Genomic DNA, 24,817 nt, shown 5'->3' on the forward strand with positions numbered 1-24,817 from the left:
AAAACCCTCCTATTAACATATAAAGCATTAAATGGCGGAGGTCCGGCTTACTTGTCTGAACTTATCATGACTTACAAACCTGAGCGCACATTAAGATCTCAAGATGCCCGTCCGCTTAGGATTCTAAGAATTAATAAAATAATAGTGGGAAGTCAAGCTTTTAGTTACAGGGTCCCTAAACAGTGGAGTGGTCTGCCAGTTACTGCCTGCTATATTTTTTGGGATTTCTTTCTTGTCTTTTTTGGGAGTCAGGGCTAGGGGTCTGTCACTAAACAGGGCCTGTTAAAGCCCATTGTGGCTTTCCTTGTGTGATTTTGGTCTATACAAAAAATAAATTGTTCTTGCCTTGTGATGCCACCTCTGCGTGGTATCAAATCTCAGTCCATACTCTCTTCAGGTTTAGCTCCTTGCTGTTGGAATGAGCTGTCCACTTCCATTTGAGTCTGTGAGTCCCTCAATGTGTTTAAGAAGCATTTGAAGACTCCATTTGTGGGGTGAAATTCTCTCTAACTGAGAGTAGCTGTTAGGTTTTGTAAGCCATAAATTGTAACTCACTTGTATTTTGTTCTGAGATCTTCACTTGTGATTATCAATTTTGTACCTTTGTTTATTAATTGACTGATTTTGACCTTCTAAAGGCACTTGTTTTTATTGTGGATATTTCTGAAAAGAAGTTTTTGCACCACACTTTAATTATTTGGGTACTTTTGGGGAAAAAAATCACTGAGCACTTTGATGCACCAACACCAACATTATGTGTCCTCATTGTCCAGTCCATTTTGGTTTATGACTATTGACGGTGCAGGTTCAAGAGGGACTATGCCAGCTGCCATAGTTGAGAATGTCTCTTGATTTGGTTTTAACTTTATGTCTTTTTAACAATTATACAAGTGCACAAAAGTACTATGAAGAATACTTCTTTAACAAAGCCAACAGGATATTCTAACAATATTATATTTCTGATGTGATCAGAGTTCCTATGTGGTCAGCATAACACAGCACTCATCAGGGTGACTAATGATGTCCTAATCGCAGCAGATCATGGGCTTTTAACACTAATGATCTTTTTAGATCTCATTACTGCTTCTGATAGGTCCATCGTGACATTGTTTTGTTTAGACTTGAGAATGAGTTAAAAATTGCTGGAAAAGCTCTTGCATGGCTTTGATCTTACCTTAAGGACTAACTGCAATTTGTTGCTCTTGGTAGGTTTAGGTCTGACCCATCTTATTTGTTCCACGGTGTCTCTCAGGGATCAGTTCTTAGCCCTCTGCTTTTGATCATTTATATTCTTCCTGTCTGTGCCATTGCTAGATGGAACAGTCTACTGTTTCATTGTTATGCTGATAATACACTGATTTATTTACACACAGGGCTTATGCAAATATGACCTCCTCCTGCATTGGATGTCTATTTGGCTAGCATCAAACAGTGGTTGTCTGAAAACTTTCTCAGGCTTAATAGTGAAAAAACTGAAGCTTTAATTATTGCATCTCCATGCATTTTAAAGTAATTAGAGAATTTATCAGTGAAAAGCCTTGGCTTTAGTACATCCTTATCTGCACAGCTTAAAAATCTTGATGTGATTCTTGATCCTTCATTCTCCTTTGATCCTCATATTAATAAGGTATTCCAAGGTTGCATTTTTCCACCTTATGCCCTGCCTTTGGAGATCTGTCTGTGTGCCTCATTTTCTATATTTAAATCTTGACGTAAAACCTACTTTTTTAATTTTGCCTTTTGTTGTGCTTATTAATTTTGTTCATATATTGGACTGTTTGATTTTATATGTATTGTTGTACAGCAGCTTTGTGTATCTTGAAAGGTGCTTTTAAATAAAATGTATTACAGTATTATTATTATTATTATTTTAAAGTTAATAAACCATCAAGTGCTTTTATTTCCTAAAGTGCAAACAAAATGAATTTCAGATTATTTTATGCTCAATTAAAAGACAAGAAAATAAAAAGCACAAGAAAAGCAGCAGCAGGCACAGACCCATTTTTGAAAAGTCCTAGGAGCATGGCTGGACAAGGATGTGGTAGAAAACAGGGACATGATGGTGAAATTTGGCAAAACAGAAATAACAAAGAACTGTTTGCAGTCAAATGAGGGGAGAAATTATCGATATAACACTACTGGAGATTTTAATTGTAGGGACCCAGATCACTGGAGAAATGAGAGCCTAAGGAGGGGTCAGCAGGCATTTAGGGGTAACAGGGCTTTTTCAGGCAAATACATCAGCTCCATTTTGGCCAGATCACCCAAGCCTACTTGTACTTCTTTCACTCTGCACCATCCTTTCCCAGGGCTAAGGACAATGCAGGTTCTTCCTGCTCATCATTAGCCCCCAAACAATCTTTCTTTTTCTATGTGGTATTGAACAGTTTATATTCAGTTTCCATGGTCCACTTGTTAATACTGCTTTAAGGGATTATAGTGTATGCTTTCTTGTGGGTACTGGGAGTACATGCGTGCTGAAGATTTTCCTGACCTTCTTTTATTTTCTAAATTGTTACTGCTGTTGAAATAGAGGACAATGCTATGCAAGCTCCTGAAAAATTATGTGTTTTTTTCTGTTGGACCAATTAGTGCTGATGTTTATTATATTATCTCAAGGGTCACCAAGAAATTTGTTAGATAGGGAGTTGTTATGCAAATAGGGTTGTTAGGTTTATTGTTATCCAGATGGAGAGTTTATAGACTTTCCACCTTCTGCAACCGTAACTCTGACTCATTACATTTAAGTGCTAACTAGTATATTGTTGTTTGAATGGGCATTAACTTCTAAATCAATTTTTCAACAGATGACACTCCATCCATTATTAGAGCATCATATTGTGTGGGAGTTTTTTCACAAGTTTGCTTTTCATTCTCTTCTCCTTTTTAAGCTCTAATGCACTGCTAATATATGTGAAAAGAAAAAGTTCCTTTTTCTAATCTTAGAGGCACCCCTCTTGTCTTTACAGCACCCTTTTGTCAGTTTTATGTGTGATGCCAGGGGAGTACAAAGTAAGTTGCACCCGACCAATAATGGCAGAAGGAGAGGTAAGCACAAAAAGAAAATGGAAGAGGAGTGGCAAAAAAAAAGCATGAGTCGACATGTTGTGAGAGGCAGACATGTGCGTTGAGTACTGACTTTGATATGGCATTGAGAGGTGAAATCAGAGGCAGAATGCGAAGAAACAGCACAATCCCAGAGGATTGGTCTGATAAAGAATGAGTGGCGGTCTGAAGCTGGATGAGATGTGGGCAGTAAAGATGAGCTGAAGACTCGTGAACAGATGCAGAAAAAAGACAGAGATGGAATAAGTAATATATAAGAAAAGAAGAAGTTGTTTGGGAAGTACGAAATGGAGGGAGAATATAGAGAGATAGAGGGACAGAGTTTGGGTTGCCACCTACCAGAATTGTGACACCGTGGAACACAGAGCTTTTAGGAGGACTTCATACAGTGAACACTCTGGATGTAAGTCGTCCCAGTACGTGGATGCTGTGGAATTACAGATTGGCCTGATTACAGATTGGCGAAACGTGACGGTGAAGATGGATCAGACACAGAGGAACAGGGATTTATAAGTAACAGGAGGCCCTATGATGGGGCATAACAAAAAAGAGGAACCCTGCTACACTGATGACAGCCAACTGCTGAAGTAGAAACTGTGGTATCAAACTCTTATTTATTTTGTTTTATTTTGTATCCTATATGTTTAGCCATATTAAAGGATATATTTAGGTATTGAATCAAGCTGGGTGCTATATGTAATTTCTAAGAAATATTCAAAAATAACTAGACGTCATATTTATGACGTCTCATTTTGTGACCGAATTAAATATCACTGTTCTTTCATGTGAGCAGTTTCTTTCATTCTTTGTCAGTAAAATTGATACAATCTGCTGTGGTATTGTTCCAACTGGCTATGAACTTCCTACTGTTAATCATGGTATTGTCTTGGAATCTTTTGATCTTGTCTCACTTTCACAGTTAAAAAGTCCTATTGACACCCTTAAACCAACTCCCAGTTCTCCTGAAGTTATAACACCACACCTCTTAGTGGAAGCCTTTGATGTTTTGGGCCCATCTTTACTAGCCATTATCAATGGTTCTATTAGTGAGGGGGTTGTGCCCTCATTTTTTAAACATGCTGCGGTGCGTCCTGGTCTAAAAAATGCAGAATTAGATTCTGGAGTTTTAGCCAATTTTCGACCCGATTTCCCAACTGCTATTTCTGGCTAAAATTCTAGAAAGAATTATTTATAATCAATTGGTTGATCACCTTAACTCCAATAATTTATTTGAGCTCTACCAATCTGGCTTTAGGCATTATCATAGTGTTGAAACGGCACTCCTGAAAGTGTTCAACGACATCTCTCTTATTACTGACTTAGGTGGAGCTGCAGTCCTTGTCCTCCTTGACCTGTCCGCTGCCTTTGACACTATTGACCAGGAGATATTGCTGATGCGGTTTGAACATCTTTTTGGGCTTAAAGAGGCTGCTCTTAACTGGTTTAGGTTATATCTAACTGGTAGACACTTTTCAGTGACTTTATATTCCTCTTTAGTCTACTGCTCCTCTCATATGTGGTGTTCCTCAGGGATCCATTTTGGGTCCTATCTTATTATCTACAGTAATCCCTCCTCCATTGCGGGGGTTGCGTTCCACCCGCGAAATAAGAAAATCCACGAAGTAGAAACCATATGTTTATATGGTTATTTTTATATTGTCATGCTTGGGTCACAGATTTGCGCAGAAACACAGGAGGTTGTAGAGAGACAGGAATGTTATTCAAACACTGCAAACAAACATTTGTCTCTTTTTCAAAAGTTTAAACTGTGCTCCATGACAAGACAGAGATGACAGTTCAGTCTCACAATTAAAATAATGCAAACATATCTTCCTCTTCAAAGGAGTGCGTATCAGGAGCACAGGCTGTCAGAGAGATAGAGAAAATACCAAACAAATCAATAGGGCTGTTTGGCTTTTAAGTATGCGAAGCACCGCGGCACAAAGCTGTTGAAGACGGCAGCTCACACCCCCTCCGTCAGGAGCAGGGAGAGAGAGAGAGAGAGAGAGACAGACAAAAATCAATACGTGCCCTTTGAGCTTTTAAGTATGCGAAGCACCGTGCAGCATGTCGTTTCAGGAAGCAGCTGCACAAAAGATAGCAATGTGAAGATAATCTTTCAGCATTTTTAGATCAGCGTCCGTATCGTCTAGGTGTGCGAACAGCCCCCCTGCTCAATCCCCCTACGTCAGGATCAGAGAAAGTCAGCGCAAGAGAAAGAGAAATGTAAGCTGGGTAGCTTCTCAGCCATCTGCCAATAGCGTCCCTTGTATGAAATCAACTTGGCAAACCAACTGAGGAAGCATGTACCAGAAATTAAAAGACCCATTGTCCGCAGAAACCCGCGAAGCAGCGAAAAATCTGCTATATATATTTAAATATGCTTACATATAAAATTCGCAATGGAGTGAAGCCGCGAAAGGCGAAGCGCGATATAGCGAGGGATTACTGCAGGGGTAGGCAACGTCGGTCCTGGAGTGCCACAGTATGTGCAGGTTTTTGTTCCAACCCAGTTCCTTAACGAGAACTCAATTATTGCTGATGAAGCACATATTGCTTAAGTGACATTTTAATGCTTCATTTTAGTGGTCTCGCTTGTTAAGGTTCTCCAACCTTAATTGCTTATTTCAATCTTAAACTGCTGCATTCAGTGTTTTAATTGCTCCTTATTAGCAATAAGATGTAAAAGACAAAGCAGCCAGCAGTTCTCCAGCTAGCTTTTTTCCAATTACATCTGTGTGTGTTCATCATGCACGGTTTGATTTAATAAAACACTTAATAGAAAAATGTGACAGACTGAAAATGATCTGTTTTAGGCTTCAAATCATTTGGATGATATCCTTGGAAAGGAAAAAAAATCTACAATATAAAAGCCTTACATTGCACAGACTAACAAGCCATAAAATTAAATAAGGTCTGAGATTGGCAATGATTGGTTTCTAATTAAGCAATTGGGTTGAATGAAAACCTGTAGCCACTGCGGCTCACCAGAACCGACATTGCCTACCCCTGTTTTACATCTTATTGCTAATAAGGAGCAATTAAAACACTGAATGAAGCAGTTTAAGATTGAAATAAGCAATTAAGGTTGGAGAACCTTAACAAGCGAGACCACTAAAATGAAGCATTAAAATGTCACTTAAGCAATATGTGCTTCATCAGCAATAATTGAGTTCTCGTTAAGGAACTGGGTTGGAACAAAAACCTGCACATACTGTGGCACTCCAGGACCGACGTTGCCTACCACTGGATTACTGTATATACCTTCACCCTATTGGATCTATTTTTAGGAAATTTAACATTTCTTTTCACTGCTATGCTGATGATACTCAGGTTTATATTCCTGTCTGCAACTCTGCAATGAATCAACTGCACAACTGTCTTTTTGAACTAAGATCCTGGATGGCTAATAATTTTCTTGATCTGAATCAAAATAAAACGGAGGTGCTTATAGTGGGTCCATCAGCTAAAGCCCAAATTGGTCTTGGACTTTTCAGCTCTTTCTCTGTCTTTTGCAAACCTCAAGTCCGTAATCTTGGTGTTACCTTTGACAGTAACCTCTCTTTTGAGAAACAGATTAATTCGGTAGTCAAGAGTTGCCTTTTCCAGCTTCATCTATTAGGTAAGATCAAACCTTTTTTATCTTCTGGGGATCTTGAGAAAGCTACTCCTGCTTTTATCTTTTCTCGCCTTGTTTATTGCAACTCGCTGTATTCTGGGATTAACAAATCTCTGATATGCAGGTTACAGTTGGTCCAAAATGCTGCCGCTCGCTTCCTGGTTGGGGCAAGAAAGTCTGACTCAGTCTCTCCTATTTTAGCTTCTTTACACTGGCTGCCTGTCAGTTTTCGAATTGATTTTAAAATCTTGCTGCTAGTTTTTAAATCTTTACATGGGCTTGCTCCTGCCTATTTATCTGAATTGTGTGTTTTACACCAGCCATCCAGAGTGCTTAGATCTTCTGGTCAGTTGTCTCTTGTTGTCCCTCGTACCAAGTGTAAAACCAAGGGGGAAAGACAGAGCCTTGCCTGTGGAACTCTTAACCTCATCATATAAAGGAGTCGTCTACAATTCAAAACGAGATTAAAGACTCATTGCTATTCACTTGCTTTCCGTGACCTTCAGTAATACTGATGGCTTCCTCGTTTTGATTATGTAATCTTACTTCTATTTATTTATTTATTTATTTATGTTCATTTATTTTATTTCTATTTATGTTATTTACATTAAATTGCATGTTTTTTTATCTTCTTTTATTGTAAAACATTTTGGCCACAACATTCCTATGTTATTTTAAATGTGCTATATAAATAAATTGACATTGACATTTAGTTTTCTAACAAAAAGTGCAAAAGGAGTCAGGAAAGTTAAGTTTCATTGTTTATGGTATTAATAAGTAAAATATTACAAACTTTTTTTATTTATTTAAAGAAACACTATTTTGTGGGTGTGTTAAATAAATGTTCATTTTCTTCAGAATTGTAAATATGGGTCATTTGAACTGCCAGAAATTTGAATATTATACTTTTAAGTGTGCAGAAAGGGAGACAGCATTGCTCAGGGGAAACACTACTTTATAATTCAGGACTTGCGGCTACAGCCAAACAACTGGCGAGTGACAGTAGGGCATTACATATGGACTACTGATAAAAGATTGTATCTTTTCAGTAGAGCCAGTGCAAATTTTTCAAGACCCTGATAAACTGTACTTGCAGGTACAGCAATATCCACTGAAAATGGAGGCTGTGAATGTAATCAGCATTCAATGCTAGCTGGCTTGTACCATATGTTGATTTTGCCGGTGAGAATTTCTCAATTGATTCTCACATTTCTAGTCCACTTTGTAATTTTTTTAAAATATCTACATATTGTTGCTATTGCCTTTCCTACCTGCTTGAAAGCTGTAGATGCTGCCTACCTCATCAGGCTGCCAGTGTACACTGTTCACACCACACTCTGCGTCTGTCCTACTGTCTTGTAGTGTGACTTGGAACTGAACTGCTTGCCACATGTAAAGATATGAAATTTCCCTTTTGAATTATCCTCAGATAGTTGTGAACCACTGTTCTCTTTTAAATCCAGAAACCCTTCTTCCAACTGAGGATGAAGGTGAGCCACATGACTGGGAACTAACATTAGTTCACATATGGACTTAAACAAGTTATCAAACCCATGAATGATCTCCTTGTTAATAATCTGTTAATAGCATTGTTTCTTCCTTTCTCTTTGGCTGTTATTGTGTGCTACATACACTGGTGTCTCTGATGAAAAATCAAAAGGAAACTCTTTGTCTAACTGTTATGCCAAACAGGTGACTGAATCCTTGGATGGGCCTGTGGTCCAAACCACATTGACACTGCTTTTGGATAAGACAACTGTCAACTTTTTAAAAGATATCCAGATTGTTGCACCTGATTTCGAAAAGTGGTCCTGGAAAAAGGCCACATGATCACAGTATCTTTCAGATGAACTGTGGGTTTCCCCAGATGGCTGCGCGGTGTCGCCTTGGTCACTTTTTCTGTAGTTAGTACAGAAAATTGTATTCTTAAAATTGGTAATCTCTATGTATTAGAAAAGTGTTAAAAGCACATAAGAAAAGTAGACACTATATTTTACTAAGCATTAAGATGTAACAGTTAGGATTAAAAAGACTTATACCTACATATTTTGTATTATTCAGTATGAGCTGGAGACCACCAATAGTTCATTAAGCCAAAGGTTAGATATGCAGGCGAGCTGGAGGAAGATTGTCTCCTCGCTTAGAGTGGGAATGTGAACTCTTTGGCTGTAAATTATAGTAGCAAGCAAAAATACTCTTTATCAAACAGACTAGCAAAATACCCGTGCTTCGCAGGGGAGAAGTAGTGTGTTAAAGAGGTTATGTAAACATATATATACATAAACATATATACTTATATATACATATCTACATATACACATATCTACATATACATATATCTACATATATACATATATATATACATATACACATCCACATATATACACATATATATATATATATATATATATATATATATATATATATATATATATATATAAATATATACACATATCAACGTATATATACACATACATATACACACATACATACACATACATATATATATATATATATATATATATATATATATATATATATATACACACACATACATACATACACACATATATATATATATATATATATATATACATACAGACACATATATATACATATACATATTTACATATCTACATATATATATACACACACACATCTATCTATCTATCTATCTATCTATCTATCTATCTATCTATCTATCTATCTATCTATCTATCTATCTATCTATCTATCTATCTATCTATCTATATATATATCTATATAGATATATATCAATCTATCTCTATCTATATCTCTATCTATCTATATCTCTCTCTCTCTCTCTCTCTCTATATATATATATATATATATATATATATATATATATATATATATATATATATATATATTCATTGCATTCGTAGTCTGTGTCACAATCTGATTGTATGGGTGGTTACCTACCAGGTAACACTTGTGGTTGGTCAGCAAGTCGGCTAACATCTGCCACAGTGCCCTCCTTCAGTTGCGAGAAGCAGATCATATAATGGTTGAAATAGTTTACTGTCAAATAATGCAAAGAGTACGCGACACGTGTTTCGCCCTAATTCTGGGCTCATCTGGCGTACACACTCACTGCACTCCCTTATGGGAATCGAACCTCGGATGTCAGCGCTAGAGGCGAAGACCCTAACATTGCGCCCCGGCGTGTGGTTCGTTTATTTGACAGCATGTAGATCGGGGTAATTACATTCATTGCATTCGTAGTCTGTGTCACAACCTGATAGTATGGGTGGTTACCTACCAGGTAACGTTTGTGGTTAGTCAGCAAGTCGGTTAACATCTGCCTTGGTGCCCTCCTTCAGTTGCGAGAAGCAGATCATAGAATGGTTGAAATAGTTTACTGTCAAATAGTGCAAAGAGTACGCCAGAATTAGGGCGAAACACGTGTCGCGTACTCTTTGCATTATTTGACAGTAAACTATTTCAACCATATATATATATATATATATATAAATCCCCGCGCTTCGCAGCGGCGAAGTACTGCTTTTAAATTTTTTACGATTGTTATAGTCCGGTTTGTATACCACGTTGTCAGTTCAGCACTCCGGTTGTAATATGACCAAGCCGTGCAAGCTTACTGTTAAGAATGCAACGTATAGTTGTACAGGAGAAAAGCAATCTTGCCTCAAATCAATGGCAACCTTTTGTAGGTCTATGAACTTAATTTAAGCTTTAGGTTTACACGGTGCTCTGTTTCCATAGTACCTGCACTCATGAATATGTCTGTATGCGTCAGTCGCTCAAATCCCCGCGCTTCGCACTGGCAAAGTACTGCTTTTAAATTTTTATTAAGAAGAAAAGAAAACCTTTTTAAAGTGAGGGAAAATATACCAATAACAATTTGTTAAGGATATGTTTTTTTGTGAAGCTGCCTTCACACAGCCTCTCCACTGTTTTATAAACGGACATCATATAAGGTCTTCCTTTTTCGTTGCTTCGCCAACGGAAGCAGCCTTTTTATTTAATCCACGGGTTGTCCGCTGTTTTTTTGTTTGTTTATTACGATTGTTATAGTTCTGTTTGTATACCACGTTGTCAGTTCAGCACTCCGGTTGTAATATGACCAAGCTATGCAAGCACACTCTTGAGAATGCAATGTATAGTTGTACAGGAGAAAAGCAATCTTGCCTCAAAGTTCAGTCAGTTCACGTGAGCTGCTCTCTTGTGTGATGTTGCGATGTCCACGGCTTTATTTAATGTTAGCTAAGACCCGGCACTTAAAAGTTTCTCGCTACAGCAATTTTAACTCCGTTACAAAGTGATTGAAAGTCTCGTTTATACCTCGTGTCTTCTCATTAAACTTGTATCTCGCGAATATGGTATTGCAAACAGCAGGGGGAGCGTTTCTAATAACTTAATTTAAACTTATGGTTTACACCGTGCTTTCTCAATTGTATAATGAATGTTTTCTTCAGCGCTCTTTGGGGCTGTTCCTTGTTTTCAGTTCACGTGATTACGTAGGAGGCATGATGACATGATACGCGACTCCGCCTTCCACGGCCATCGCACTGAACTCCATTACAGTATATGGACAAAAAAGAGGTTCCAGTTATGACCATTACGTGTAGAATTGCGAAATGAAACCTGCCTAACTTTTGTAAGTAAGCTGTAAGGAATGAGCCTGCCAAATTTCAGCCTTCCAACTACACGGGAAGTTGGACAATTAGTGATGAGTGAGTCAGTCAGTCAGTCAGTCAGTCAGTGAGTGAGTCAGTGAGGGCTTTGCCTTTTATTAGTATAGATAAGATAGACAGAGCAAGGTTTGACATCCCATCAACTAAGAATTATTGGTGGACTCAATTAGAGGCATGACTAGAGCAATGGAATGCTAGGAGTCATATGAGGATGAATAATGATTTGTGTGATAAGAATTGTAATTAATGTAAGAGTTGCTTTTAGTTGTTGACTGATTGTTCCATCTTAAGTGTGTCTGTGTGCACACCATACAATAACACTTAAGTCTGCTGTCTGTTCTGAAGTCTCCGAGTGCCTTCTTTGGGGCTGAGGGCACCCCTGCCTTGTCAGCCTGCTTTAACATTAGCTGTAAAACACCATGCCTCTACCACATGTAGAAAATATATTATATAACAGAGAGAGAAAATGCATCACAGTACCTAAGATGTCTAGTAAAAGTGTCTCATGCTATTATACTTGCACATTTTGAAACTGTTGGAGTTAAGATAGCACTTACTTGCTTTCCAAACCAAGGCTCCCATTTCCTCAGGTCAAAAACTGGAAGATGATTAATAATTCACTAAAAGAAAAAGTAATTACTGAAACTGAGTGATGAAAGTAACTATCAATTAATAAGAGTTTCCATTTATTAGTACATTATAAAACTTTTTTGAAATGAGGAGCAGCAGAATACCAGCCAGTTATGTTTAACAGAAAAAGTGTGCATATTGACTCTACCATCCTCTTAATGTGTAAAGACAAATCTCCTCTTTAATATCATTTTGCGTCGTTCTTTTCATTAGTTCTCGTTTTCTGTCCAGAAGGCATCAGACTCACCTCGGTATAAAAGTACACATCCAGAATGTCCCTATAAATGGCTCACTCTTTCTCACCACATACTTCAGTTGTTTTATTTGACGTATTATATTTGGAATAACTCACCACTTCACCGACGTTCCCGTCTGGTGTATCCCTGTGTCAGACGCTTGAGTCTGAGCGGTGTGATGCTTTCTGAAAGACAGAAATCCAAGTTGGAAATGTATTCAGGTATAGCATGTATTAGGTTAATGCAAAGTTTTGTTAATGTATTTAAGTTAATTTAATGAAAGAAAATTTGCACATTTTAAAGTAATGTATTTAGAGTACAGTTTGCTTTTTGAAAACATATGTTAGTAATGGAAATAAAAACAGATTAAAAAAATATTACTATCTCTTGATGTATTTGAACATTCATGTGGCCTCTGTATGACATGACAATAGCAGCAGTGGCCCAGATTCTAGATATACTAGGGTGAAGTGTGACTAAGTGAAAATCTGGATGGGTGGATGTATGCTCAAATGAGTTTACATCCACTTCATCCTGACCAGACTGTCCCACTCACACTTCTCCCTGCTCCAGTACTGGCCCATCTTCAGAGCCTTCTCACATCAGGCCAAGTCCAAGGGCTGCCCCTGAAAACATTCCTTTCGATGCATATCAGTGCAGTCAGGAGTGGATTGCTCTGGAAAAAGAGAAGTTTCAGCTGAAGAGGGAATAGAAAAAGGAAAAGCTGCTACAGAAGGAGAGATACCATCAGGAGTCAGCCCTGCTCAAGAGGTCTTGAGGTCTTGACCTCTGACATCTTGAGAAAACAGCTTCCACTGGCAGAATCTCAAGTCTGCATGTCCTCCATTTCAATTCCTGTTATAAAACCCTCAGCAAGTGAGTTATTCATTTATATTGAAATGGCCTAAATATTAAATGTTACATAAAGTTCTGTATCCAACCCAGCCACACGGGATGTACAAACCAGTGTGTTTCATCGTACTGGTCCCATGCCCAGATAAATAGGGAGGAATATTTTATGCCGGGCATCCGGTGTAAAATTTTTCCAGATCAACAAGTGGACAACAATACAAATTTCCATACCGGATCAGTCAAGGCCCGGGTTAACAACGACCGCCACCAGTACTGTTAGCCAACTGGGTGCTGGTGGGAATTGGGCTACTGTTGGCCAAAGAAGGAGAAGAAGAGGGGGAGACGTGTCCAGAGGCAGGAGGAGAGAAGGAAGGTAAAGAGAGGGTAGGAACTTTGAATGTTGGCAGTATGACTGGTAAGGGGAGAGAGTTAGCTGATATGATGGAGAGAAGGAAGGTTGATATATTGTGCATGCAAGAGACTAAATGGAAGAGGAGTAAGGCCAGGTGGATCGGAGGTGGATTCAAATTGTTCTATCATAATGTAGATAGGAGGAGAAATGGGGTAGGAGTTATTCTGAAGGAATAGCATATCAAGAGTGTTTTGGAGGTAAAACAGAATGTCAGAAAGAGTGATGATTATGAAGCTAGAAGTTGAAGGTCTGATGATGAATGTTATTAGTGCATATGCCCACAATTTGGGTGTGCAATGGATGCGAAAGAAGATTTCTGGAGTGAGTTGGATGAAGTGATGGACAGTGTACCCAATGGACAGAAATTGGTGATTGGAGCAGTTTTCAATGGACATGTTGGTGAAGGGAACAGAGGAGATAAAGAGGTGGTGGGTAGATATGGAGAGGAATGAAGAAGATCAGATGATAGTGGATTTTGGAAAAAGGATGGACATGGCTGTGAATATGTATTTTAGGGAGAGGGAAAAACATAGGGTGACGTACAAGAGTGGAGGAAGATGCACACAGGTAGATTATGTCCTATGCAGAAGAGTCAATCTGAAGGAGATTGGAGACTGCAAAGGGGTGGCAGAGGAAAGCATAGTTAGGCAGCATTGGATGGTGGTCTGTAGGATGACATTGGAAATCAAGACGAGGAGCAGAGTGAGGGCAGAGCCAAGGATCAAATGGTGGAAGTTGAAAGAGGAAGAGTGCAAGGTTGTGTTTAGGGAGGAGGTGAGACAGGCACTGGGTGGCACTGAAGAATTACCAGACAGCTGGGCAGCTACAGCAGATGTAGTAAGGGTGACAGCAAGAAATATGCTTGGCATGACAACTGGACATAGGAAGGAGGAAAAGGAAACATTGTGGTGGAATGGAGAAGTACAGGCAGGTATATAGAGGAAGAGGATGGTGAAGAAGAAGTGGGATAGTCAGAGAGATGCAGAAAGTAGACAAGAGTACAAGGAGATAAGGCGCAAAGGGAAGAGAGAGATGGCGAAAGCTAAAGAAAAGGCGTATGATAGATTGTATGAGAGGTTGGACACTAAGGAGGGAGAAAAGGACCAGTGGGCTAGACAGAGGGACCAAGCTGGGAAAGATATGCAGCAGGTTAGGGTGATAAAGGATAAAGATGGAAATGTACTCACAAGCGAGGAGACTGTGTTGAGCAGATAGAAAAAGTATTTTGAGAGGCTGATGAATGAAGAGAACGAGAGAGAGAAGAGGTTGGATGATGTGGAGATAGTGAATCAGGAATTGCAACGGATTAGCAAGGAGGAAGTAAAGACGGCGATGAAGAGGATGAACAATGGAAAGGCCATTGGTCCAGATGACATCTAACCAGATTGTTTAATGGAATCTTGGAAAGTAAGAGGAGACCTAAGGAGTGGAGGAGAAGTGTACTGGGACTGATTTTTAAGAATAAGGAGGATGTGCAGGACTGCAGTAACTACAGCGAGATAAAACTGATGAGCCACAGCATGAAGTTATGGGAAAGAGCAGTGGAATCTCAGTTAAGAAGTGAGGCGATGATTAGTGAGCAGCAGGATGGTTGCATGCAAAGAAGGAGCACCACAGATGCAATGTTAGCTCTGAGGGTGTTAATGGAGAAATATAGAGAAGGCCAGAAGGAGTTGCATTGTGTGTTTGTGGACCTGGAGAAAGTATATGACAGGGTGCCTCGAGAGGGGTTGTGGCATTGTATGAGGAAGTCGGGAGTGGCAGAGAAGTACGTAAGAGTTGTACAGACAGGATATGTATGAGGGAATTGTGACTGTGGTGAGGTCAGTGGTAGGAGTGACGGAGGTGGGATTACATCTTGGATCATGGATTACTCAAGAGCCCTTTCTTATTTGCAATGGTGATGGACAGGTTGACAGACGAGAGCAGATAGGTTTCTTCATGGACTATGATGTTTGTTGATGACATTGTGATCTGTAGCGAGAGTAGGGACCAGGTTGAGGAGACCCTGGAGAGGTGGAGATCTGCTCTAGAGAGGAGAGGAATGAAGGTCAGTAGGAACAAGACAGAATACATGTGTGTGAATGAGAGGGAGGTCAGTGGAATGGTGAGGATGCAGGGAGTAGAGTTGGCGAAGGTAGATGAGTTTAAATACTTGGGATCAACAGTACAGAGTAATGGGGATTGTGGAAGAGAACTGAAAAAGAGAGTACAGGCAGGGTGGAATGGGTGGAGAAGAGTGTCAGGAGTGATTTGTGACAGACGGGTATCAGCAAGAGTGAAAGGGAAGGTCTACAGGACAGTAGTGAGACCAGCTATGTTATTTGAGCTGGAGACGGTGGCTCGGAGACAGAGCTGGAGGAGGCAGAGTTAAAGATGTTAAGATTTGCATTGGGTGTGATAAGGATGAATAGGATTAGAAATGATGACATTAGAGGGTCAGCTCAAGTTGGACAGTTGGGAGACAAAGACAGAGAGATTGCATTGGTCTCAACATGTGCAGAGGAGAGATGCTGAGTATATTGGGAGAAGGATGCTAAGGATAGAACTGCCAGGGAAGAGGAAAAGAGGAAGGCCTAAGAGAAGGTTTATGGATGTGGTGAGAGAGGACATGCAGATGATGGGTGTGACTAAGCAAGATGACGAGGACAGAAAGATATGGAAAAAGATGATCAGCTGTGGCAACCCCTAACTGGAGCAGCCGAAAGAAGAAGAAGTTCAGTTGGCATCAGCACAGCACTAAGAACATCTCCTCAGCCTACAATATGAAAGGAAGCTCTTTGTATGCGAGAAATCACGATGACAGAAAACCTTTAAAGTGGACATCTTTCTGTTTTTAATTTTATGTTTTTAATCTTTCACTGCAGGTTTTACTGTTTGGACTAGGAATTTGAAAGAGCAGCTTGTAGCGGGGCTACATAATAATAGTGTTTTTCAATGTTAGTGCTGAGTGTGTTTTGTTTCCATCGTCCCATTTGCTGTTTATGTGTGCATCAGTGAATGTCGTCCCCGTAAATAGGGTGGACGGATGATGGAAAGAGACTGCAGCCCCAAGATGGAAAACATCTTTTTACAATAAATCAATTAATCCGGAACAGACAAGGGAGAGAGGAGAAAGACAGAGATCACATTTTCACGACAACGAACCAACTTTACCTGCTGTTTTCCCACATCGCGCTTTTGTAACCAGCTTGTTTTTCATTCCGCTGGACTTACTTCAAATCAATCATCACCAGAGACCCCGGGGTTGGACTACATTATCCACCACACACCGAGGATTCACGGTGAAGATGTTCCATTTTTTCCGGGAAATACAAACACATCACTTATCTGTTGACCAGTCATCCGCATTCAGGACAGTTGTATACTCGGACTCAAGTTCACTTTCATTGCCATTTTCCATATTCATTAAATGCTATTCGTGTTTTGTGATTGTTATATGTTATTGGGACAAGGAGGTGTTTTTTATTGTATATATGGTGTTATCACATTGTTAGTTTGGTGGAGGGATATACATATCTATATCTATACTTATTTTTTACGTGTGAAATTTGCATTTTTTATTATTGTTTCATTTAATATATTTATCCACCTATTTTTACATATCTGCTTTTGTGTGCTTATGTTTAAACCGTCAATTGTGGGGAAAATTTTATTTGTTAGTGGTACGGCTTGGTATTTATAGATTAGCCTCAGTAATTTATCCAGGCCCCAGGTCTTGGAAGTGTAGCTGCCGACTGGGTAAGGTAACTGAAAGAAGAAGACAAAGTTCTGTATCCATTAAACACATGTATTTTGTGACTGTCTCAATAATAAATGTTCTATCTTTTTCATATACATGCACCAGACTAACGAGGTGCAGTGCATTGAAGGTTTTATTTTTTTTCCTGTCATATTTACATATTTCGCCTGTGTTTTTTTCTTGTTTTGGACTATCAGACACTTTCTGTAGTATTTTCTGCACATTAAATATAAAGACAAAGGTTAAATTGTGTGAATATGTGTATTTGCTGTTCACATTGTCAAATAAACACTACGAACATTCTAAACATTATAAAATAAAAGTAGATTGGTTAAGTACATTTCTTTTTTTGTCATCAAATTTTTTTATTCATTAAGGGCAAAATGACAGCAGATAAATAATTAATAATTGTATAACAGAAAAGAACCACCCCCCCCCCTACTTGCTGGAGGCACTATTAATCCACGTTGCAGCCATCTCAATATGAATTTAATTATAGAAAGTCAAATTGATTTCTTATGATATGTCCTGTGGCCTGCTGTCCCTCCCTCCTCTCTGCCACCACTTCAGCACTGTCTTCCTCTACTTGCAGTTGCGCTTGAGGAAGTGGTATGCCAGCCTGCACTGCAAAGTTGTGCAACAAATCACACACAACAGTAAAGAATGTGACTAATTACATAACAAGTCTGATTTTTAACTCATTATGTACTCAAATTGTCTACAGGTTTTAAAGATACAAATGTATAGATCTAATTTACAGTCATATGAAAATGTTTGGGAACCCCTCTCAGCCTGCATAATCATTGACTCTCCTTTCAACAAAAAAGATAACAGTGGTATGTCTCTCATTTCCTAGGAACATCTGAGTCCTGGGATGTTTTCCAAACAAAGACTTTTAGTGAAGCAGTATTTAGTTGTATGAAATTAAATCAAATGTGAAAATCTGGCTGTGCACAAATGTCGGTCCCCTTGTGATTTTGCTGATTTGAATGCCTGTCACTGCTCAATGCTGATTACTTGCAACACCAAATTGGTTGGATGAGCTTGTCAAGCCTTGAACTTCATACACAGGTGTGTCCAATCATGAGATATAAAGGTATTTAAGGTGGTCAATTGAAAGTTGTGCTTCCTTCCCTTTGACTCTCCTCTGAAGAGTGACAGCATGGGATCCTCAAAGCAACTCTCCAAAGATCTGAAAACAAAGATTGTTCAGTCTCATGGTTTAGGGGAAGGCTACAAAAAGCCATCTCAGAGGTTTAAACTGTCAGCTTCTGTAACTGTAAGGAATGGAATCAGGAAATGGAAGGCCACAGGCACAGTTGCTGTTAAACCAGCAGGTCTGGCAGGCAAAGACAAATACAGGAGCGGCATATGAGCAGGATTGTAAGAATGGTTAAAGACAACCCACAGATCACTTCCAAAGACCTGCAAGAACATCTTGCTGCACATGGTGTACCTGCACGTCGTTCTACGACTCAGCGCAATTTGCACAAAGAATATCTGTATGGCAGGGTGATGAGAAAGAAGCCCTTTCTGCACTCACGCCACAAATAGAGTCACTTGTTGTAAGCCAATGCTCATTTAGACAAGCCAGATTAATTTTGGAACAAAGTGCTTTGGACTGATGAGACAAAAATGGAGTTATTTGGTCAGAACAAAAAGCGCTTTGCATCATGTTATGGGGCTGTTTGTCTAGTTCAGGGACTGGGGCCCTTGTTAAAGTCGAGGGTCGGATGAATTCAACGCAATATCAATAAATTCTTCAGGATAATGTTCAAGCATCAGTCACAAAGTTGAAGTTATGCAGGGGTTGGATATTCCAACAAGACAATGACCCAAAACACAGTTGGAAATCTACAAAGGCATTCATGCAAAGGGAGAAGTACAATGTTCTGGAATGGCCGTCACAGTCCCCTGACTTGAATATCATTGAAAATCTATGGGATGATTTGAAGCAGGCTGTCCATCAAATTGAACTGAACTGGAGAGATTTTGTTTGAAGAATGGTCAACAATACCTCGATCCAGAATCAGACACTCATCAAAGGCTATAGGACGACAGCATCTAGAGGCTGTTAGATTTGCAAAAGGATGCTCAACTAAGTATTGATGTCATATCTCCGTTGGGGTGCCCAAATTTATGCACCTGTCTAATTTTGTTATGATGCATGTTGCATACTTTCTGTTAATCCAATAAACTTAATGTCACTGCTGAAATACTACTGTGTCCATAAGGCATGTCAGATATTAAAAGGAAGTTGCTACTTTGAAAGCTCCAAAGAATTAAGAGGGGTTCCCAAACTTTTTCATATGACTGTATAGCCTACATTATAATTAAATATGTATATTTGAACATTTACCTATTTTTATATATTTTTTTTATTATTAATAGTAGTAGTAGTAGTAGTATTATGTTGTCTAAATTAAGCTGTCAGCGTGTTTTTTGTGGCCCACTTAGAACAACCTCAGTCTCTGTATGACAGAATTGCAAGTATTATTGTTGTCTTATTATTTGATTACATCTTGCCTGAAGAAGGGGCCTGAGTTGCCTCGAAAGCTTGCATATTGTAATCTTTCTAGTTAGCCAATAAAAGGTGTCATTTTGCTTGGCTTTTCTCTGTTGTCTTATTAAAAAGCCTTAAGCAATTCTCCTTCGGCTAAGCTCTCCTTCTCAGGGGTGGGGTTTGATTTGTCTTCAGTTTTGTTGGGTTATAAAATGATCTATTTGTATGGAATGACTACAGTGAAAATTAATAAAATAAAAATATAAAAAAAAAAAAGAATTGCAAGTAACAGTCCAAATACGGAACAACGATAAAAATAACAAGTGGGTCTGTTCAGTCATTAATTTATGTACAAGATTAAATATTACTTTAGTTACAAAGAGTTTTGGGAAGCACTGGCTAATTAACAATGATCTTAAGTATGACATAACAGCCCAGATTTGAATTTGGTATATCGCAAGCTAATCATTCTGTTCCCCTCTAGTAGCAATCATTTAAACTTGGAAGGCTGCACGCAAGTGGTAGGTGACTAAAGCCACGTGACTTGACTCAGGTTCGGCTCAAGTCTTAATTTTTCTGACTTATGACTTGCCTAACAATATTTTAAAAAATGACTTAAGACTTGATTATTGGTGACTTAAGATAAATGACTTACAAAGTCTCACTTTATATCACCACATTTATTGCATTCCATTAATCTACTCTAAGTACTCCATACCTGCATTAGTCATCGGGACTAATGACCTTGTTAGGGGACAACAGCAATACTATGACTGATGTGTCATTGTTCCAATTATGTGTCCCTTGGGTACACTGTAGCTATAACTTTTGTTGACTAGGCATCTTCTTCTTCCTCTTTATCTTTTCTTTCTTCTATGTGGGCGTCGATGTTCCTGATTGACCTTCTCCACACAGCTGAGTATCGTAACTTCTCGCCAGTCAGGCCCTTTTCCTTCAGCTCTTCTTTTACTTTATCCATCCCTCTCCTTTTTGGCCTCCCTCACTTTCTCTTTCCATTGTCCTTCCATTCCCATCACTGTTTTGCCCACATATTCCTTGTCTCTCTCTCCTCATCACAGGTCCATACCACTTCAGCCTACTTTCCTGTAGTTTCTTTGATATCCCCCCGGCTTTGGTTGTACCTCTGATTGTTTTGTAACTCCACAGATCCTTCTCAACATTCTCATTTCTGCCACATCTAAATTTTCTTGCTGTGCTATCTTTACTGCCCATGTCTCAGCTCCATGCATCATTGCAGGTCTTACCATATTCTTATAAACCTCACCTTTAACCTAGATAAATTCCAGAGAAGAACAACTAGGCTCGTTCCAGGGATGTAGGAGGAGTCAACAAGGAGACTGGGGTTCAAGTCCTGGGTCTCCCCATATCCGCGTGGGTTTTCTCAGGGTGCTTTGGTTTTCTCCCACAGTCCAAAAGACATGTAGGTTAGGTGGATTGGAATTGGTAGACTAGCTTTATAGTGTGGGTGGGTGTGTGTGGTGTGTTTGCTTTGCAACGGACTGGCACCCTTGTGCCCATTTCTTGTTGGGATAGGCTCTAGTAACCTGTAACAGGTTTGAAAAATGAATAGATGGATACTCTGAAGTGACATAGCCTTTCAAAATGAAGACTGACATGAAAATTACTTCAAAGTAAAGCACTTATTTTATATATCATTTGCTCTTACTTCTTATTAAGAATTGTTAATAATGAGGGAGTATATTCTCTGTTTATGTATACATCAGACATCATAATGTGATTAACTGCAGACACTGGTGAAAGAGTAGGCAGAATTGAACTCATTTCAATACATTAAGTCACTCGACTTGACTTGGTTGTAGTCGTTACAGCTTGAGACTTGCCTATGTAGAACTTTGTCTGTTCTCTGTTGCATGTCATGCCCTTGGGAACTACACTGAAAAAAGGGAAATGGCAGGTTGTTACATTTACAAAAATATATTTACTTTATATTACATGTATTGTTTATATTTCACTTTTGAACATAACTCAATCATGTTTAATTTATTGAATCTTGTGGGATGTACAGTATACTGATTTCAGTCATTTAGGTAGAAGTCAAAATAGTTCTATTTAGTCCTCACTGTATATTAATACACCAAGAGGATTCATCGTCAGCGGTGGTCGGATAACTTGGCAGTAAAGTCACATGACTTTCAAAGAAGCAGCAGGTTGTGGGTTTGAGTTATTGTTGCCAGTTAAGAGCAAAACGTTAGTGAAATAAAAGTTAAAAAAAAAAAAACACACACGAGAAATATTCAGATATTCATTTAAAACACTTAATCACATAGGCTAACATTACTCGATTTTGTGTTTTTCCTTGTATTCTCTTTTAATGTTTTATCAAACTATGCTCAGTGATGACCGTCACAAGTCAGTAATTACATTGCCTAGATATAGGGCTTGTTTATACTGCATGCTCAGAATGCGTATGCCCCCGCATCATGGCTGCCATGCATTCCCAGCGTTCATTTGATGCATCCTCTGAGCAGGTCCTCAGAAATTAATGTGACGCGTGCGCGAGTTGCAGTACCAGCAAAAAGTCGGGGGTGCAGTGTGCTAAAAGTTGGAATGTGATGTGAGAGTCTCTGTTTACCATCTACATGTGACAGAAAGCCGCTATGAGGATCCTCTGGGATCGGTGTGGCACTTCGATGTTTGATGAAGGGTTTGATGTGGTGAAGCAAAATGCCGACATACAGATGCATTTGTGCTGCTTTTATATTCAAGCGCCCCAATCGTAATGACACGCTACATTTTAAAAGTCTCACATACCATCTTTTGTGCTGTCTTTTTTTTCTGGGGTTTCCTACTGACCTGACAGCAGCAATCACCACACAGAACACATCACATTTCTGATATTCCAACTCTCTGCACATTTAGAATCATTAGATTTATACTTGATATCACTTTCATGATGAAATGCGTTAAAGTATGGATGTTACATTTTACAGATAAATCATTAATTTCATTTAAATACTGTTAATAAATACACACATGGAGGTGACATGGTGGCAGAGCGGTAGCACTGCTGTCTCGCAGGGAGTCACGTCACTTTTATTTCCTACCTGGAGTTTTTATGTTTTCCTGCTGGGTTTCCACAGTGTGCTCCGGTTTCCTTCCAAAGATATGCAGATTTGGTGACACTAAAATGATGCCAGCCTGTAATATGAGTGTTTGTATTCACCTTGTGATGAGCTGATGCCCGTCTAGTGATTGTTTCAGCCTCGTCCCCAATGCTTGCTGGAATGGACAAATCACTGGATTGATGGATGTAATCATTAAACATCCTTTTCAGAGATATTGCGGAAAGGTGTCATTGGAATTTAATGGCTGTTCCAAGCAATTTACAACACAGAGAAGCCAAACCTGTTCTCACCGTGATGATATCTCGCACTGCCACCTGCTGGACTCCTCCAGATTTACGTAAAGTACGCGTGCAGGTATAAACAGTATAACGCTTGCGTAGCATCGAGTGTCCACTGCAACATGCGTCGCATCGCGTGAAGTATAAACCTGGCCTAACTCGCTTAGTACGGGTACATTTACGTACTTAAAAAAATAAAACATTCTGACTGTCGTTATAGGTTTCAGCATTGCTGTTCATTAATATTATCAGAACATTTCTAAATACTATTAATACATACACAAATCAATAACACACCCAAATATAATAATACAAGGCAGTTGCCGAATTTGCTTGTTTGAAAATAAAAAAAATATTTTATGAAAAAAGGTGCCAAGAGCAATTTTTGCACTTTATATTTTACAAATATTTAACATTTATTCTATATTACTGTATATACAGTTACATAAATATAAATAAACATATTTTGTAATATAACACTCTATCCAAGGTGCATTTTGTGTTCATATTTAGTTATAAATTAGCATGGCATTCTGGCACAGGCAAAGAAACAGTGTTCTTGTACAACTCTTTTACATTTCAGCTTTTGAATGCTAATTTTTTGTTAGTTTGTATTGTTTTTATCAAATAAAACTAGCTTTTGTATAAGCAAACCTTTTTATTTCTTATTAATAACTTTGAACATGTGAACTATAAAATGATATTGGAACAAGTATAACTGACAACCTAAGTAACTTGGTGAGGTGCATTTTTTAAAAAAGTTTACAAAACAATTGTTAAGAAATTATACTTTATTGTCGTGTTTATTTAACATAATATAATTAATTTAACAGAGAATGAAAAAGTTCCATTCACTTTATATAAAAAATATAATTTGTTTCAGGATATATTCATTAGTGCATTAAGCATAATTAAATTATTTTTAATAAAAACAATTTTATTATGTGCAACCGATGTACATTTTTTAAATTTTAATCTGACATGCCATTTTTTTCAGTGTAAACCATGAAGACAGAAAAAAAACCGTAAAACGATCGTGTATATGTAATGTATACAAACGCCTCCTCATGACATTCTGACATATTCTGGTCTGTACGCCTTAAAAGAATCGAACATTGTTTCCAACTATCCGAAGTTTCTTCGTGTCCTTTGCGACTTAAAGAGGAGTATTTTTTGTTTGTGTTTTTTAAGAGAATAGGATTTGGATTTGATTGCCATTTCTGCCAGGGGACGCTGGAGCTGAATTAGCACAACACCTGAATGTCATAGCTCATTTTAAACGTGTCGCCACGAATAAAGGGAGTTCGTTGATATTGAAAGGATTTCACAGAACACGGCAGGCTCTATGAGGCCACAGAAGCACGGCGTAAGTTAGTCCCTGTAAATTTAAATGTGAAAGTGTTTTTGTTGGAAGCTTTAATAGTAAGTAAAATATACTGATTAAGGGTGTGTGTACAAGGGTACGCTAACGGCATTTTTGTTTTGGAAGTAAAAGGCAGAAAAAAAGTCTGCCTAGTGTTGTAGCCTATTTTAAAAGTTAAAATTCTTTTCATCTGGGCTCCATTACTAACAGATTTCAGGCGTCACTTTGTCACCTCCTGTGATACGCACCTGCAGTCCTCACAACGACGCCCTCCGCCTCCTCGCTTCGCACACCAAACCCACGGACGATCGAGCGGCTCATTCGCAACACCTG

General features: G+C 38.7%; 1 protein-coding gene across 1 annotated transcript in view; it reads right to left on the reverse strand.

Moving 5' to 3' along the window:
• The window catches only part of LOC114658720 (interferon-induced protein 44-like), a 67,557-nt gene that overhangs the window by 42,238 nt on the left and 502 nt on the right, over positions 1-24,817 (reverse strand). The window contains exons 2-3 of the mRNA XM_051932751.1: positions 12,344-12,412; positions 11,919-11,981 (exon numbers count right to left, since the gene is read on the reverse strand). Of these exons, the coding sequence (XP_051788711.1) occupies positions 11,919-11,943 (25 nt within the window). The 5' untranslated portion in view covers positions 11,944-11,981; positions 12,344-12,412. The remainder of the gene's footprint in view (positions 1-11,918; positions 11,982-12,343; positions 12,413-24,817) is intronic.

The sequence above is a fragment of the Erpetoichthys calabaricus genome, chromosome 10 (genome assembly GCF_900747795.2).
Source record: "Erpetoichthys calabaricus chromosome 10, fErpCal1.3, whole genome shotgun sequence".
Taxonomy (NCBI): Eukaryota; Metazoa; Chordata; class Cladistia; order Polypteriformes; family Polypteridae; genus Erpetoichthys; species Erpetoichthys calabaricus.